Source organism: Argiope bruennichi, chromosome 4, assembly GCF_947563725.1.
Source record: "Argiope bruennichi chromosome 4, qqArgBrue1.1, whole genome shotgun sequence".
In the NCBI taxonomy this organism is placed as follows: domain Eukaryota; kingdom Metazoa; phylum Arthropoda; class Arachnida; order Araneae; family Araneidae; genus Argiope; species Argiope bruennichi.
Genome location: NC_079154.1, coordinates 49,383,408 through 49,396,499, shown reverse-complemented (window position 1 = coordinate 49,396,499; position 13,092 = coordinate 49,383,408). Strand labels below are relative to the sequence as shown.

Below are 13,092 nucleotides of genomic sequence, written 5' to 3'. Positions count from 1 at the left end.
AATCCGAAGTTTCTATATCCACAGTATTTGGATTCTTCTGTTCTTTATTTTTTGGTATAATACATCTATTATTCCTAACTGAATTCCATGAGAATAGCGCAATTGCTGATTTGCACCAATCAACTTTCCAACTTTTTTTTTCATAACTGTTGCTCCATCAATCATTATGGATATGATTTCTTCTTTCAGAGATAATCCATGTTTCGCTCATTTAGATTTAAGCAATTAATTAAGCCATTAATTTGTTCATTAATTTCGCCCGTTAGGGAGACATAAAAACAAAAACGTATACTATTTTGCTATGTTGGCGATCCCTGAACATATAGTGGAGACAATTTTAAAAATTTCTAGTAAATACCGAAAAACCGGTATTTAAACTTGTGAATACCGGTATTACAAAATTGTACAAATGGCTCAAAATACCGGTATTCGGTATCCCGGTATACCGGTATTGCAATCCCTAGACATGAGTTATCTTGTTGGAAGAACTGCTAATCATTACCCTGACAACATTATTCCAAATATTTACATGAAGGCGACAACAAAGGGGCAATAATTGTAACATAAGACAATAATAAGCTCATATCAAAACTTCTTTATTCTTAATTTAGAATAAATAAAATTAACAAAACTTAAGAAGATGGTATGAATTGTCATATCATCTGATATGATGTATGATGGTTTGATAATTGTTATTATCCAACAAAAAGTAGAAGTAAAAAAATTCAATGGATATTATTAGTTTTAAAGAATAGTCCTGAGTGAAAAATTTATAAGTTTATTTTCTAATTATAATAAGTAATATTAATAGATTTCTTTGTAAATTTCCTAAAAATTTTTTAAATTATTTTAAGCAATATAAATTATAGCAATGGAAGGTTTCCCACATTAAAGAAGCAATGGAAGTAGCCAAAATTTAGTTCTGAAAGACTGAATGTATTCAAAGTAGATATAATATTATGGTATTACAGTTTTAATTACACAATGAATCATATAAAAATCCAATTTCCTCATAAGAATAAAAAGTGATATTTAATCACATTACAACTCTAAGTCAATCATGTTTCTGGAGATCATTTGTCAAAGCTCATTTTCATATATAAAATTAAACTATACAACAAATTAATTTTCTCCCTACACATATTTTAATTTATATATTTCAAATTAAAAATGTTTCATCACACTTTTTAGTAAACACATTAAAAAAAACTTTAAACCATCCTTAAACTGAATAGTCTTACAATTAAAATATATAATATCACAAATAAAGAAGTAATTATTGAGCAGAATAAATAAACCTCTTACATGAATCACTTCCTCAGCTGAATGAAAATCAATTTTTCCTTTCTCATTGGTATCAGGTAGAGAGGCAAAAACTTGCAGAGCTTTGGATAGATGTTTGCCGGCATCCTGGATCTTCATAAAAGAAAATAGGCATCAAGTTCTATTTATTAAATTTATTTACACAATTTGTGATAACTTTCAGAGCAATATGGGCAAGTATAAGCTTAAATAAATAAGAATAAAATATATTATCCTTTACCATATATTTTTTGAGTATGTTAGAATGTTATTTTGTCTTTCTTTTAAAAGTAGATCACAACAAACAATGTTTAAAAAAACATTATTTAAAAATGTATTTTTAAACAAAGTTAGAGATAACAGAAAATGAATTTTAACAAATTAATAAAAGGTAAAATATGTATGTTATTTAAAATACACTAACAGAAATTATGTTCCTTTTGTTTAAAAATTTTAACTAAAAACTTCAGTAATTTCTATCTTAGACAAAGAAATTGGTGCAATATATCCAAGATTTATAAAAAGAGAGCTTCTTTATTTTTTATTTATAATTTAACAATATTAAAAATATAAAAAAATAAATTGAAATGCATTTCATAATAAAATTCTCATGCATAAAATTTTATTATGCTCGATGCTGAATTAATAACAAAATAAAATTATAACTGAAATACTTAAACAAACTTAACTTAGAAATACTTAAACTTAGAAAAAGTTTAAGAATTTCAAAAGATTGCAAGTTCAGTAAATTATATTAAGCTTCTGAATAAACAAAAATAATTAAATAAGCATTAATATAAAGAATTTCTACTTGTTGAAGCTTCCACTGGCAGTCATTTTGAACAATGGTACGATGAGAAGGAACGGAATGCTTATGGAGTTTCAGAGAAATATCCTGTAGAGAAAAGAAAGCAAGATAAAAATACATATATAAAAAATATTTTACATAATATTACAAAGTAATTCTAAGAGTATCATAAATATAAATTATTTTTATATAAAAATTAGATGATTAAACCTAAATTATTTAATATAAGTGAAAATAATTGTATATGGCATACAAGAAACTTAAAGATATATTCAATATACAAAACTTAATGACATTTCACATAAACATAATAATAGAAGACTAAAAATGTAACTTTTTTTCTACAGTTTATACAAATTTAAATAAATTGCATGATATTTGTTATGTTGATTTCTCATATTTTAGTATATTATATCAATGTTTTTTAATTATTTGGAAACTAAAAAGTTTGAATTGGAGACAATTTAAAAAAATATTTGTATATAGAATTAACAAAATCCATTATTTCAAGAATTATTTACAAAAAAATTACTTGAACAAAATAATGAAGTAAGATGTTTATGAACAATAATAATATTATAAAAATTAAACTTAATTGTTTTACTTTTCTTTCAAAGAAATATTTGTGTCTTTTAAACTTTGAAATGGGTTCAATGCTGCTTCTTTGGTATCTAGCAATAATCTGTTATCAATTCCACATTCTAATGTCCTTAATATAGTTTATGATATTTAGATAAATTTAATATCTGGGTGAAATAAAAGACTTGTTCCTCAATCAAATCAACAAGAATTTCATGAAGATTCTAAGAATAGCATTTAAAAAAAACTAGATTTTAAATTTTATGTCACATTAATTTTTTTTTTCTACTTAGCAACATTTCTTCTCCACAGCATCACTGTATAGCTAAGAACTTGGTAATTTTTTTTTAATTATTGAATTATGTATTTGAAAATAATCCATGGATTTTTCTGAAATGATTTCATTTTTCTTCCTCAAATTTCCTATAATATTAACTACATTCTTTTTTGGGACCAATAAATACACTTTCTTTGATATTATCTCCCAAAAAATTAGGAAGGGGGATAATAAAAACAATTGCTATGTTTATCGAAAACTTTCACAAATTTTTTTCAACTACCTTAAATTTAGGTGCAAGGATAAGAAAACGTATTTTATCTAAAAAGTCCTTCAAAAATGTTCCTTGGATTCAAATTTTTAAAATATTTCCTTAGATTTTTTTTACATTCTTTATTTTTAGATCACTTACTCAGAAACATGGCTTTTATATAGTAATCTTACTAGCTTAATAACATGATTAAAAGTTAAGCACTTTCTTTTGAAAGATTTAAATCACACACTAAATTATTTAGACTCTAAAGTAGTATATTTCAAAGAAAAGTTAGGTTATTCTAAGAAAAACGGAAATAGTTGAAGAAACAATGATTCTATGTATTTAGAAACATCTTGGGAATAAGGGGGGGGGGGACTCTACTTCATAGCAATAAAATTTTACTGTAACTTACCTCAAACTTAAAAACATTGAAATAATAATATTCTGACTTGGAATATGGAACTTCAAAATAGTTATGGAGTTTCAAATAGCTAACCAGCAATTTAAATTTAATGAAAAATAATGAATTAAAAAATGTAAATCCATATACTGTTTCAAAAAAAAAAAAAACTCTCCACCTTTTTTAATCTCTTACATTTGTTTTGTTTAATAATTACACTTTCATCAAATGCTATCATTTTATTTTCTCTAAGAATTTATTTACTTTCAATTATTTATTCTTTTTTTTTAATTAAAAAAAAAGACCAAAGATTATTCGAAATTATAAATAATAGCATTTAAGATAAACATTTGGCTAGTTGAAAAAAATCAACAGTAAAATTTGTCTAAAAATAGACAAGAATCAAGATCTGTACTAAATATTAGTTATTTGTGATTCTAATAAATATTAATTAAATGCAAAATATTAAGTCATTTTAATATTATATTTAAAATTATTCATTTCATTTTGTAAAAAGCCATTAGTTGCTTTTCATTATAAAAAAAAGTGTGTACAATAATTCATATCAATTGTCTTTTACAGAATATTATGATTCTAATAAAAAAAAAAAACCACATCACAATATTATTGTTTCATTCAAGAAACCTAATATCATTATAAAAAAGTTCCTAAAAAAGGGAAAAAAAAGGTGTTTTTTTTTTTTTTTTTGATTATATCAAATTGTATCATATAACAATTTCAAATAATTTTCACCAAATTATTAATAATAAATATTATATAGCATTATTAAAAAGGAAATACATTTTAAGTGAAATAACAGTAATAATTTTTGACTTTGTAAACAAAAAAAAGCAATATAAGTGTATGTCTTTATCATTAGTGTACAAGAAAATATGCAACTTACAGCATAACAAATGTTATCTCCTTCGAGTGTCACAACTGCTTGGATAGTATCTGTTGTTGATCCACCTGTAGAGCTGGAATTCAGAAAAGTATATAAATAGGCAAGTAAACAAATAAAAGAAGAGCTAAATCTGCCTTTTAATTAGTCAAATTCTTTTAAAACTTAGCAAGAAAAAACATTTTAAGACCATTAATAGATAAATTTTGAATGATAAAATAAGCATGTACAATGTATTTCACAAATGTTCAGATTGTAAAATGTGTAAAGAATTATAATGCAAAATATTACTTTTTCTTTCTTCAGATCCTTTAATACCAATGAGATTAAAACAGTGTCAAACAGGCTAATACTTGAATGGCATTAATTTTGTTTTTAAATTCAAAAAATATCTTGTAAAATATATGTTTTATATTATAGACACAGCCAGAATGACTAACTGAAATGAGAAAACAATTCTTATTGTAATTTTATTATTCTTATATGAAAAATAATATAGGAGCACATATTATATATATATATATATATATATATATATATATATATATATATATATATATATATATATATATATTCCTTTCTTTCACTATTAAGCATACATTTTATTTAATTTATTTACATTTTTACACAATGAAATGCTTAAATGTTTATTTCTCCAGTTGTGATTTTAAAATCCCCTCCTTCAATTAAGAAAAAGATAAATAGTTTGAATTTCCTTACACTATTTAAACATTGATTTGGATTTCTGTAAAATGCATTTCTATAATCTGATACAAAATTGACAAATATTTTTTTAAAAAAAATCAGAAGGATAATGGATAAGAAAATAAATGATTTGCATCGACATTTTTTGTAATAACTGTTTCTACAAATGCAGATCCCTCCCTGCTTTTTATATGTTTTAAACACATTTTTTCCCTTACTCCAATTTCTCTTCTGTTATTTTTTATTTACCCTTTTCTACTCATATACTATTTTGTCTATATACATACATAATTCTTTGTATCTATATGTAGTTTTAAATTAAGAGAATGCAAACTTTACCCCTGAATTTATTCTTGATGAAAACTGTTGTTAAACTGATTTTTATCATGTTATCTTAATGAAATGCACCTTACTTAAATTGTGATTTTATATTAATGAAGTAAAGTTTCAGACCTGGCATTTAAAGTTGTATAATTTTGGCATGCCATTAAAAAAAAATCAAGAAAAAAGTTAAAATACCTTGTATTTACAAGTAGAAACTTTTCAGTTTTTACAAGAGACTCAACACCATATAGCTCTTCAGAATCAGGAAATCTCCTTGCACATTCCTGTCAAGTAAAAGACTTATAAAAACTTCTTGAAAAATAGAAATCTTATTTCAGATTGAGAAGTTCAATAAAAAATTTTATGAAGAAAATCATGAAAAAAATTACATAAAAGAAACTGATAGGAAGTAATGAAATACAAAAGATTCCAGCTGGAAAACACTTCAAATCACTTGCCTCATGCTGAGATACTTAGTGCACCTGACAGTCAACCAGCACCTGTCATAATTGGGCACCGTTATTATGTTGAAAACACATAAACATTTCTATTTATTTATTTAATTTCTTTTTACAAAGTCTGAATAGTTTAAAGTTCATTGCCTATTATACATTATAAAACTTCTGATAACTTTCAAAGAAAATTAAAAACAATTCAAAGGTAAAGAAATAAATGCAAATTTCAACTGATTTGCAACAATGAGAATTGCTGTAGATCTAGGTCAGTAATAATTCACATGCTTAGATATAAAAGCAACATTGAGATTTTTTTTTCTGTTGTTGTTGTTGTTTTAAATTCATTTATTTTTAACAGTTTAAAAATAATAAATATCTCTTCAAAATGTAAAATTAATGGGAAATTCTCAGCTGGAATAATAAAAAAAAATTGTCTTATTAGAAAATTTCTATTTTGAGCTTACAAAATTTGCTAATTTATGACAAATGATAATAGAAAATGATCAAATAGAAAATAATTAAATTAAAAATAAATGGTTACCAGGACAATATCATGCAGTTGCTCCAAAATCACAGTTACTTCTTCTTGTAAAAGCCAATCAAATTCTTGATGCTAAATACAAATTAAATTTTGTAAAAATACAATAATTTAAACAGATGAAATAAAATTGATATTTTATTTAATAGTTACTAATAAATTTTTCACTACATAAAATGTAACCATGTTTATTTGAAGATGCACAAAATATTATATAAAATACAATAAAAAAGAAATAGAATAAAAGAAATTAGTCAAAAATAGAGTGCTGAAATCTTCATTAAAAATGAAAACAAAGCAACAATTAAAGAAAGAGAAAAATAAAATTACAGAAATTCAATTTAAACAATCAAGGAATTCTCACTGGAATTATATGCTTTTCAAATATTAATAAACTCTAATAATAACAATTTAATAATACATGGAATAAAAACAACAATAAACACTGAAAAAAGAAATTGAAAATATACAATATTTATAAGTTTCAGAATGAACAAATTCAGAAGTTTTTTTCATTTATAAAGGAAGGTAAAAAAATTTAAGCAACTCATTCTAATTTTTTAAATTAATTTAATCGGATGGTAATCAAAATAATTTATAATATAATTAAAGAAGAATTTTATATGTATATATCTGAAAAAGAATCGGTCATTTTTAAATAATTTAAATTTATTAAAAAAGGAAAAATAATTGTTCAATTTTTTTTCTCATTACAGTAAAAATTTATGGAAAAAAAAAACGGTTGAAATTATTATAATAAAAACTACGAAAAATTTAAAGTTAGGTACATAATATCTCATAGAAAATTAATTAAATATGAATTACTTACAAGGGAAAAAACTTCATCGTCTATCTCAGACATCCTAACACCTCTTCGGTAACATCATAAGATAAAGTTTACAATCCACATAAACATCACAGGCCTGACCAGTATTCATTTCATTTCATGACTGCGCATGCTTGCAGACGCAAATCGTAATTTACTTTCGAAATTCAAGCTATTGTTTTGAAAGAACAAAGTTTTGTTTTATTTTTACCTATACATTTCTTCAACCTTCAATTTAAATTTACAACTCCGACTTTCCTTTTCTGAACAAAGGAAATTCATATTTTATTATAGTTTCTTTTCAATTTTGAGAAAATTCGAATAAACTCTTGTTAGTTTTGATTTCGTTTTTTAAATAAGCTATTAATACGAATTTCGAAGAACAGTTCAATAATGTTTAGTAAGTAAATGATAAAAAATAAATTGTGTATAAAATATAATAATTTAAATATGAATCTAAACCTTTTATACGATCTTTAACACGTTGTTCTGGAAGAGCTCACAGTATGATGTAATGTCCATTTAACTATATAGAAGAGGAGAATATGTTATTATAGTTATTATTTATTTTTATACCATCTAAAATTGTCCTTTGGGAGGGGGGAATGTGTTGCAGATTGATGAAATAAACAAAAGAAAATGACCCGAAAGTGATTTTCTAGAAAAGATCTAAGAACATATACTCAATGCATGAGAGTTATAGTTTCAAGATCTATGCTTTTTAGTAACTGTTTGATGATTGTAAAAAATAATTTTTTATGTTATATTACAGCTTTAAGAAATTTAGAATTTTAGATCTCCATGTTTATTTGTTGCCAAAAATCTCATTCCCACCACATTTTCAATCAATCAAGTAAAATAGAGTCCATTCGAAATATTTCTTAAGAATTCGAAATTTCGGCATAAAAATCTTTCTGTGTTAGAGATAAACAATTGTTTTAAAGAATGTACTTTGAATTTCTTTCCTGGTCACTTTCACTACGAAGCATCAAATACATTTTAGCATGCTTCAATTGCTGCGTTCTTTTCGGTTCAAAAATTCAGTTTTACAACCTACTCAGTCAATTCCATTTTTACTGCAGAAAGCTTAACCATTTCTGAAGCTTTACATGCTTTCATTGTCTCTTCAAAAGAATTGACATATTCTTATAAATAGCTATTCTGAGCTTACATTCTTGGAAAATATCCTTACTACAATCTAATAATTTTTCAAAAATCATTCAACGTAAACCTCAAAGTGTATACAATGTCAAAACTAAACCAAAGAATAAATTTTCTGTCAGCACTTGGATACTCGAATATAATTTGGAACGAAATAATGGATCGTTTGACCAAAGAAATTACAAAAAGTACTCATTATATCGAATAGACTCGCCAGAAGATATTATTTAAGACATTATTTCGAACCTCAATAAAACCATCCATCTCCAAGTTTCTTTTCTAGCAACAAAATATTTCTGTGCTTTTTTTAAATTTTTTTTTTTTTATTTATTTTCATCGATTTCGTTTTGTTGCGGCCTCTATAGACTTTCTACACAAACTCTTCTTTTCTTATTGTTTGAACTTCTTTTTGATGTGCTGAACCTCTTCTTTTAATCTAGAATTTGGAAACAATAATATGAACTGAGTCTCATCAGTGATACTTTACTGCAAAGGCAAGTGGATTTAATCTTACTAATCATCATCCATTATATGTGTGTTGATGAATTTGCATACTCTCTACAACAATACACCATAATAATCTGGGGATAGCTATACATCGCAAATATATCAAGTCATACAGACATATCAAGTAAAATTACATACAGGATCGAGTGCATATTAAGGGAAATTGCATGTTTCGTTCTTGGCGAATTCTATTGTATTCTTTCCTACGTATATTAATCAGAGAGAACTAATATCACATTGATCAATCAATCATCAGTCAGTGAATAATATTTTTAGTATATAATTTTGAATAGAATCCATGACCGCTTTACAAGTTTACGGTTTGTTTATTCGTGTCTGAATGAATCCGATAAATTTAAAATGTAATAAGCAAGCTAAATAAATGAATGATTAATATAGTCTTGTTACTGTCATATTCTGAACCAAATTAGTCAACGGAAAGATTTAGTTTTCCAAAATATATGCCAGATTCTCTGCATTGTAAAACGAAGCTACATACAAAATAAGGTTATTAAAATATATTGTTGAAAGTATGTATTATGAGAAAGTTGAGTAGAGAATACTTCTTGTTACGTAACGCTTCCGCGATTTGTCTTTAATATCAATGTTTTTCGACAAGGAAAAATTATTTGGTAAAACAAAGAAACATTTTAAAACACTTAATAAAAAAGACAAAGATATCAATTTCTATATAAGCTACATGCAAAAATTGATTTCGTATGAAACGAAGTCTCAAAATTAAAACGCAAAGTAAAATTAATTATCTTGGCTTTATGTGAAATTATATATTTGCGATGATATTTCTTTAAAAGTCATATCTAAACATATGGGTTTAAAATTTAATGATCCTCGATAAAATTTCATTACTTTAATATTGTAATCATGTATTTAAATATAACTATTGAAAACTTTAAAACCCTCCAGAAATATTTTTTGTATTTTTGCTTATATTCTGATATGATAATGCCGAAAACTGGCTTTGTAACACATTCTGTTCAAATTGTTAAAAACAGTGAATGTAATATTTTTTTTTTATTTTATTGAAATGATTGATTGTAACAGCGATATTATAATCACTCTACAATGATTTTTAATTATAATTGATATGGAATAATTTTTGAAATATTTTATGAGGAATAAATATTTTTAACCAAATTAAAAATAAATATCTATATTTCTATCCAAATTAAAGATTTAATTTAAATAACTTAAGTGTCATATTAATATATCAGCCCTTTTATATTTCAATTATAATCAGCGACCAGCTTTTTTTACCCCTAGAAATATTGTTTATTTTTAATTTCAATTAAATATCTTGTTAAGTTGGTGATCCTGATTCCCATAACAAAGTATTTTTAACCATCAAATTGTGACAGGCATGTTAAAACCGTGTTATTTTAAAAGTTTTACATCTCTTCAGTTCATCGCGCATATAAATAATTCGAATGCAGTTAAGTCCCATGACATTATCAACTTCCTGATTTTTTTTTTTTTGTAAGCTATGCAAATAATAAAAAGAAACAATATTCTTCTTTAAATTTAACAATAGAGGAAAATAGGCATTTAATTTTTTTAATGAAAAATTGAAAATGATTCAAATTTTATTGCAACAATGAAATCCATTGTTGACAATGTTGTAAGAAAATATTTATAACATTTTTTCACAATTCTACAAAAAATTGCGTTATATTTAAATTGTTACCAATAAAGAGATACTTTTCTGACTCGTAAGACGTAGTAAAACTTCTCTTGTGCTATAATATTTTTGGAAATTATCGCATTAAAGCGTCAAAATCACGCTTAATTTTCAATTGATTAAAATTTCTTAAAAATTGCTCCAAGATATATAATCCCACTGTCTAAAGTATATATTTATCAGAAATTGATAGTTCTATTTAAAATAGTGCTGAGCTGTAGTGTGTCATATCCACACTTTCCCTTATTATTTGTAGAAATTACTAGTAGCAAATAAAATTTTTTTAATGAAAATTAATAACTTCAGTACTGCTTTTTCTCAACAAAATGAAATTACGGAATTTCTTTCGGCATATAAATAACAAGTATTAAAAATGTTTCCTCTAATCTTAAATTATTATTTTCCACTTAATTCTTTATTTTTAACTATGAAATGATGTTCGGAAGTTCAGATTTTCATACTTGTTTAATGCAGGATCGTATCCCTTATTATTTGCAATCTTAATTGCACATTCATTTATTTTTTACGATAGAGAAACAGTAAGCTAAATAAAAATAAAAAAAATTTCTCTTGATAAAAAGCAAACAAGCTGTCTTTTTAAAATCTCGATCTATAAAAAATCAGCCTGTTCTTGACCAAAGATTCAGTTATATCTTATCTTGTCCTGCACAAAGTTTCTGCGTTACGTCATCCTTATCGGCTAGGAGGGGTTAATAAATATTTTCGTTGTAAATATCAGAGAGTATCTTGTTAAGGAATTTCTGCTTCTCACTGCTCATATTAAAAGATCTTTCAGACTTAAAGCTTGATTTAAATTTGGCATCCATATCAATCAAAATGGAATTTCTCTTGGAAAAATTGAAAAATTCTCTAGAAATAGCAGATATATTGAAAATGTAAAAGAAATATACAAATCGGAAGTGTTGTATCTCTTTACTTTGTGATATACTTTTATATTAAGAAACCACTTTTAATCTGCGATCAAAAATTCTTTTACTTGAATTTCATGCAATTATGCATTCCTAACTTATTAACTGCCATTTTTTTAAAAAATTTTCTGGATCAGTTATATATATGCTCAAGGCATTGTGTAAGATTATAATTATATTTAAATTATGTTTTGTTTTAAAAACATTTGATGAAAATAATAGACAATAAAATTTTTTGTAATGTAAGCATTTGAACACACAAATAATAGTTAATAAATCAAATATCATGTATCCTCTGTTAATAAATAATCATCACAATTTAGGAGGTTTTATTTTATTGATAATTCGGATCTGGCATATAAAATGTCTAAGGAAATAAATCTTTCTTGATTAAAACAATTTTTTTTATTATTATTTTCGATTTTGAGAAGGATCTTTTTTTCAAATGTTGCACTAATTCGTTAAGCTAATATAATTTTCAATACAATAAAGAAATGTATGTTCAATTCAAATGAATCTCTCTTAATAATACAAATGAACGTGTGCATCTGTGCCTCGGCATGCATTGCCTCTCTAAAGGCCAAACATTTTTCCCAAAAGCTGCTAAATTTGTCACAAATACACTTTAGAAAGTGAAGATGTACACTTGGAATTTATATTTTTAAAATTTCATTTAGAATTGTAATTAATGAAAAATTAACTTAAATCTCGGCAGTTTATTACAATAATTTCCGAAAATATTATAGTACTAAAATTTCTGAAAATTCTAAATAAAATTTCTAAGTTTTTAAAAATCTGTTTTAAACTAATGAAAATATTTTTAAAATTAATTTAACTATAATATATAAGTATTGTAGAGAAACTTGAGTTGTTTTCATTTATTGTTACAAATATTTTAACATGGGTTTTTCTTCTACTGTTAATGATGAAAATACGGTATATTTTTCTATAATAAATAGGTTTCAATTTAAAGTATACTTTTAAAATATTTTTTGAAATTTATTATGCTTGCATTTAAAGTTTTCATTTCACAAATGAGCAATAATGAAAATTTTTTAATGTTTATCCATTTTAAATACATTAAAATGGATATCGTAATATAATTAAATATATAAAATTATATTATCATTTATATCACTTGAAAATTGCTTTTTTTTATTGTAGTGGACTGAATTGTTTTTATTGAATCAGGGAAATTCTTGTAAATTATGCTCTAATAATAATAAAAAAAAACTTTAAAAAACTGTTAATTTCGGCAATTTTTTTTCTTTGGTATTAATTGAAGTTTATCACATCCATATTTGAAATTCAAATTCAAATTGCAGATGAGGCAATCAAAAATTAGGGAAATACTTTGTCCAAAAATAGTTGGCTTCTAAAATTATACGTGCTACACGTCTATTAAAATTTAAAGTTTGAAAATATTTT

General features: G+C 24.4%; 1 protein-coding gene across 1 annotated transcript in view; it reads right to left on the bottom strand.

Moving 5' to 3' along the window:
• Positions 1-7,507, bottom strand: part of LOC129965790 (protein rogdi-like) — a 33,496-nt gene extending 25,989 nt beyond the window's left edge. The window contains exons 1-6 of the mRNA XM_056079974.1: positions 7,375-7,507; positions 6,549-6,620; positions 5,748-5,836; positions 4,527-4,599; positions 2,114-2,197; positions 1,306-1,416 (exon numbers count right to left, since the gene is read on the bottom strand). Of these exons, the coding sequence (XP_055935949.1) occupies positions 1,306-1,416; positions 2,114-2,197; positions 4,527-4,599; positions 5,748-5,836; positions 6,549-6,620; positions 7,375-7,407 (462 nt within the window). The 5' untranslated portion in view covers positions 7,408-7,507. The remainder of the gene's footprint in view (positions 1-1,305; positions 1,417-2,113; positions 2,198-4,526; positions 4,600-5,747; positions 5,837-6,548; positions 6,621-7,374) is intronic.
• Positions 7,508-13,092: the final 5,585 nt, after the last annotated feature.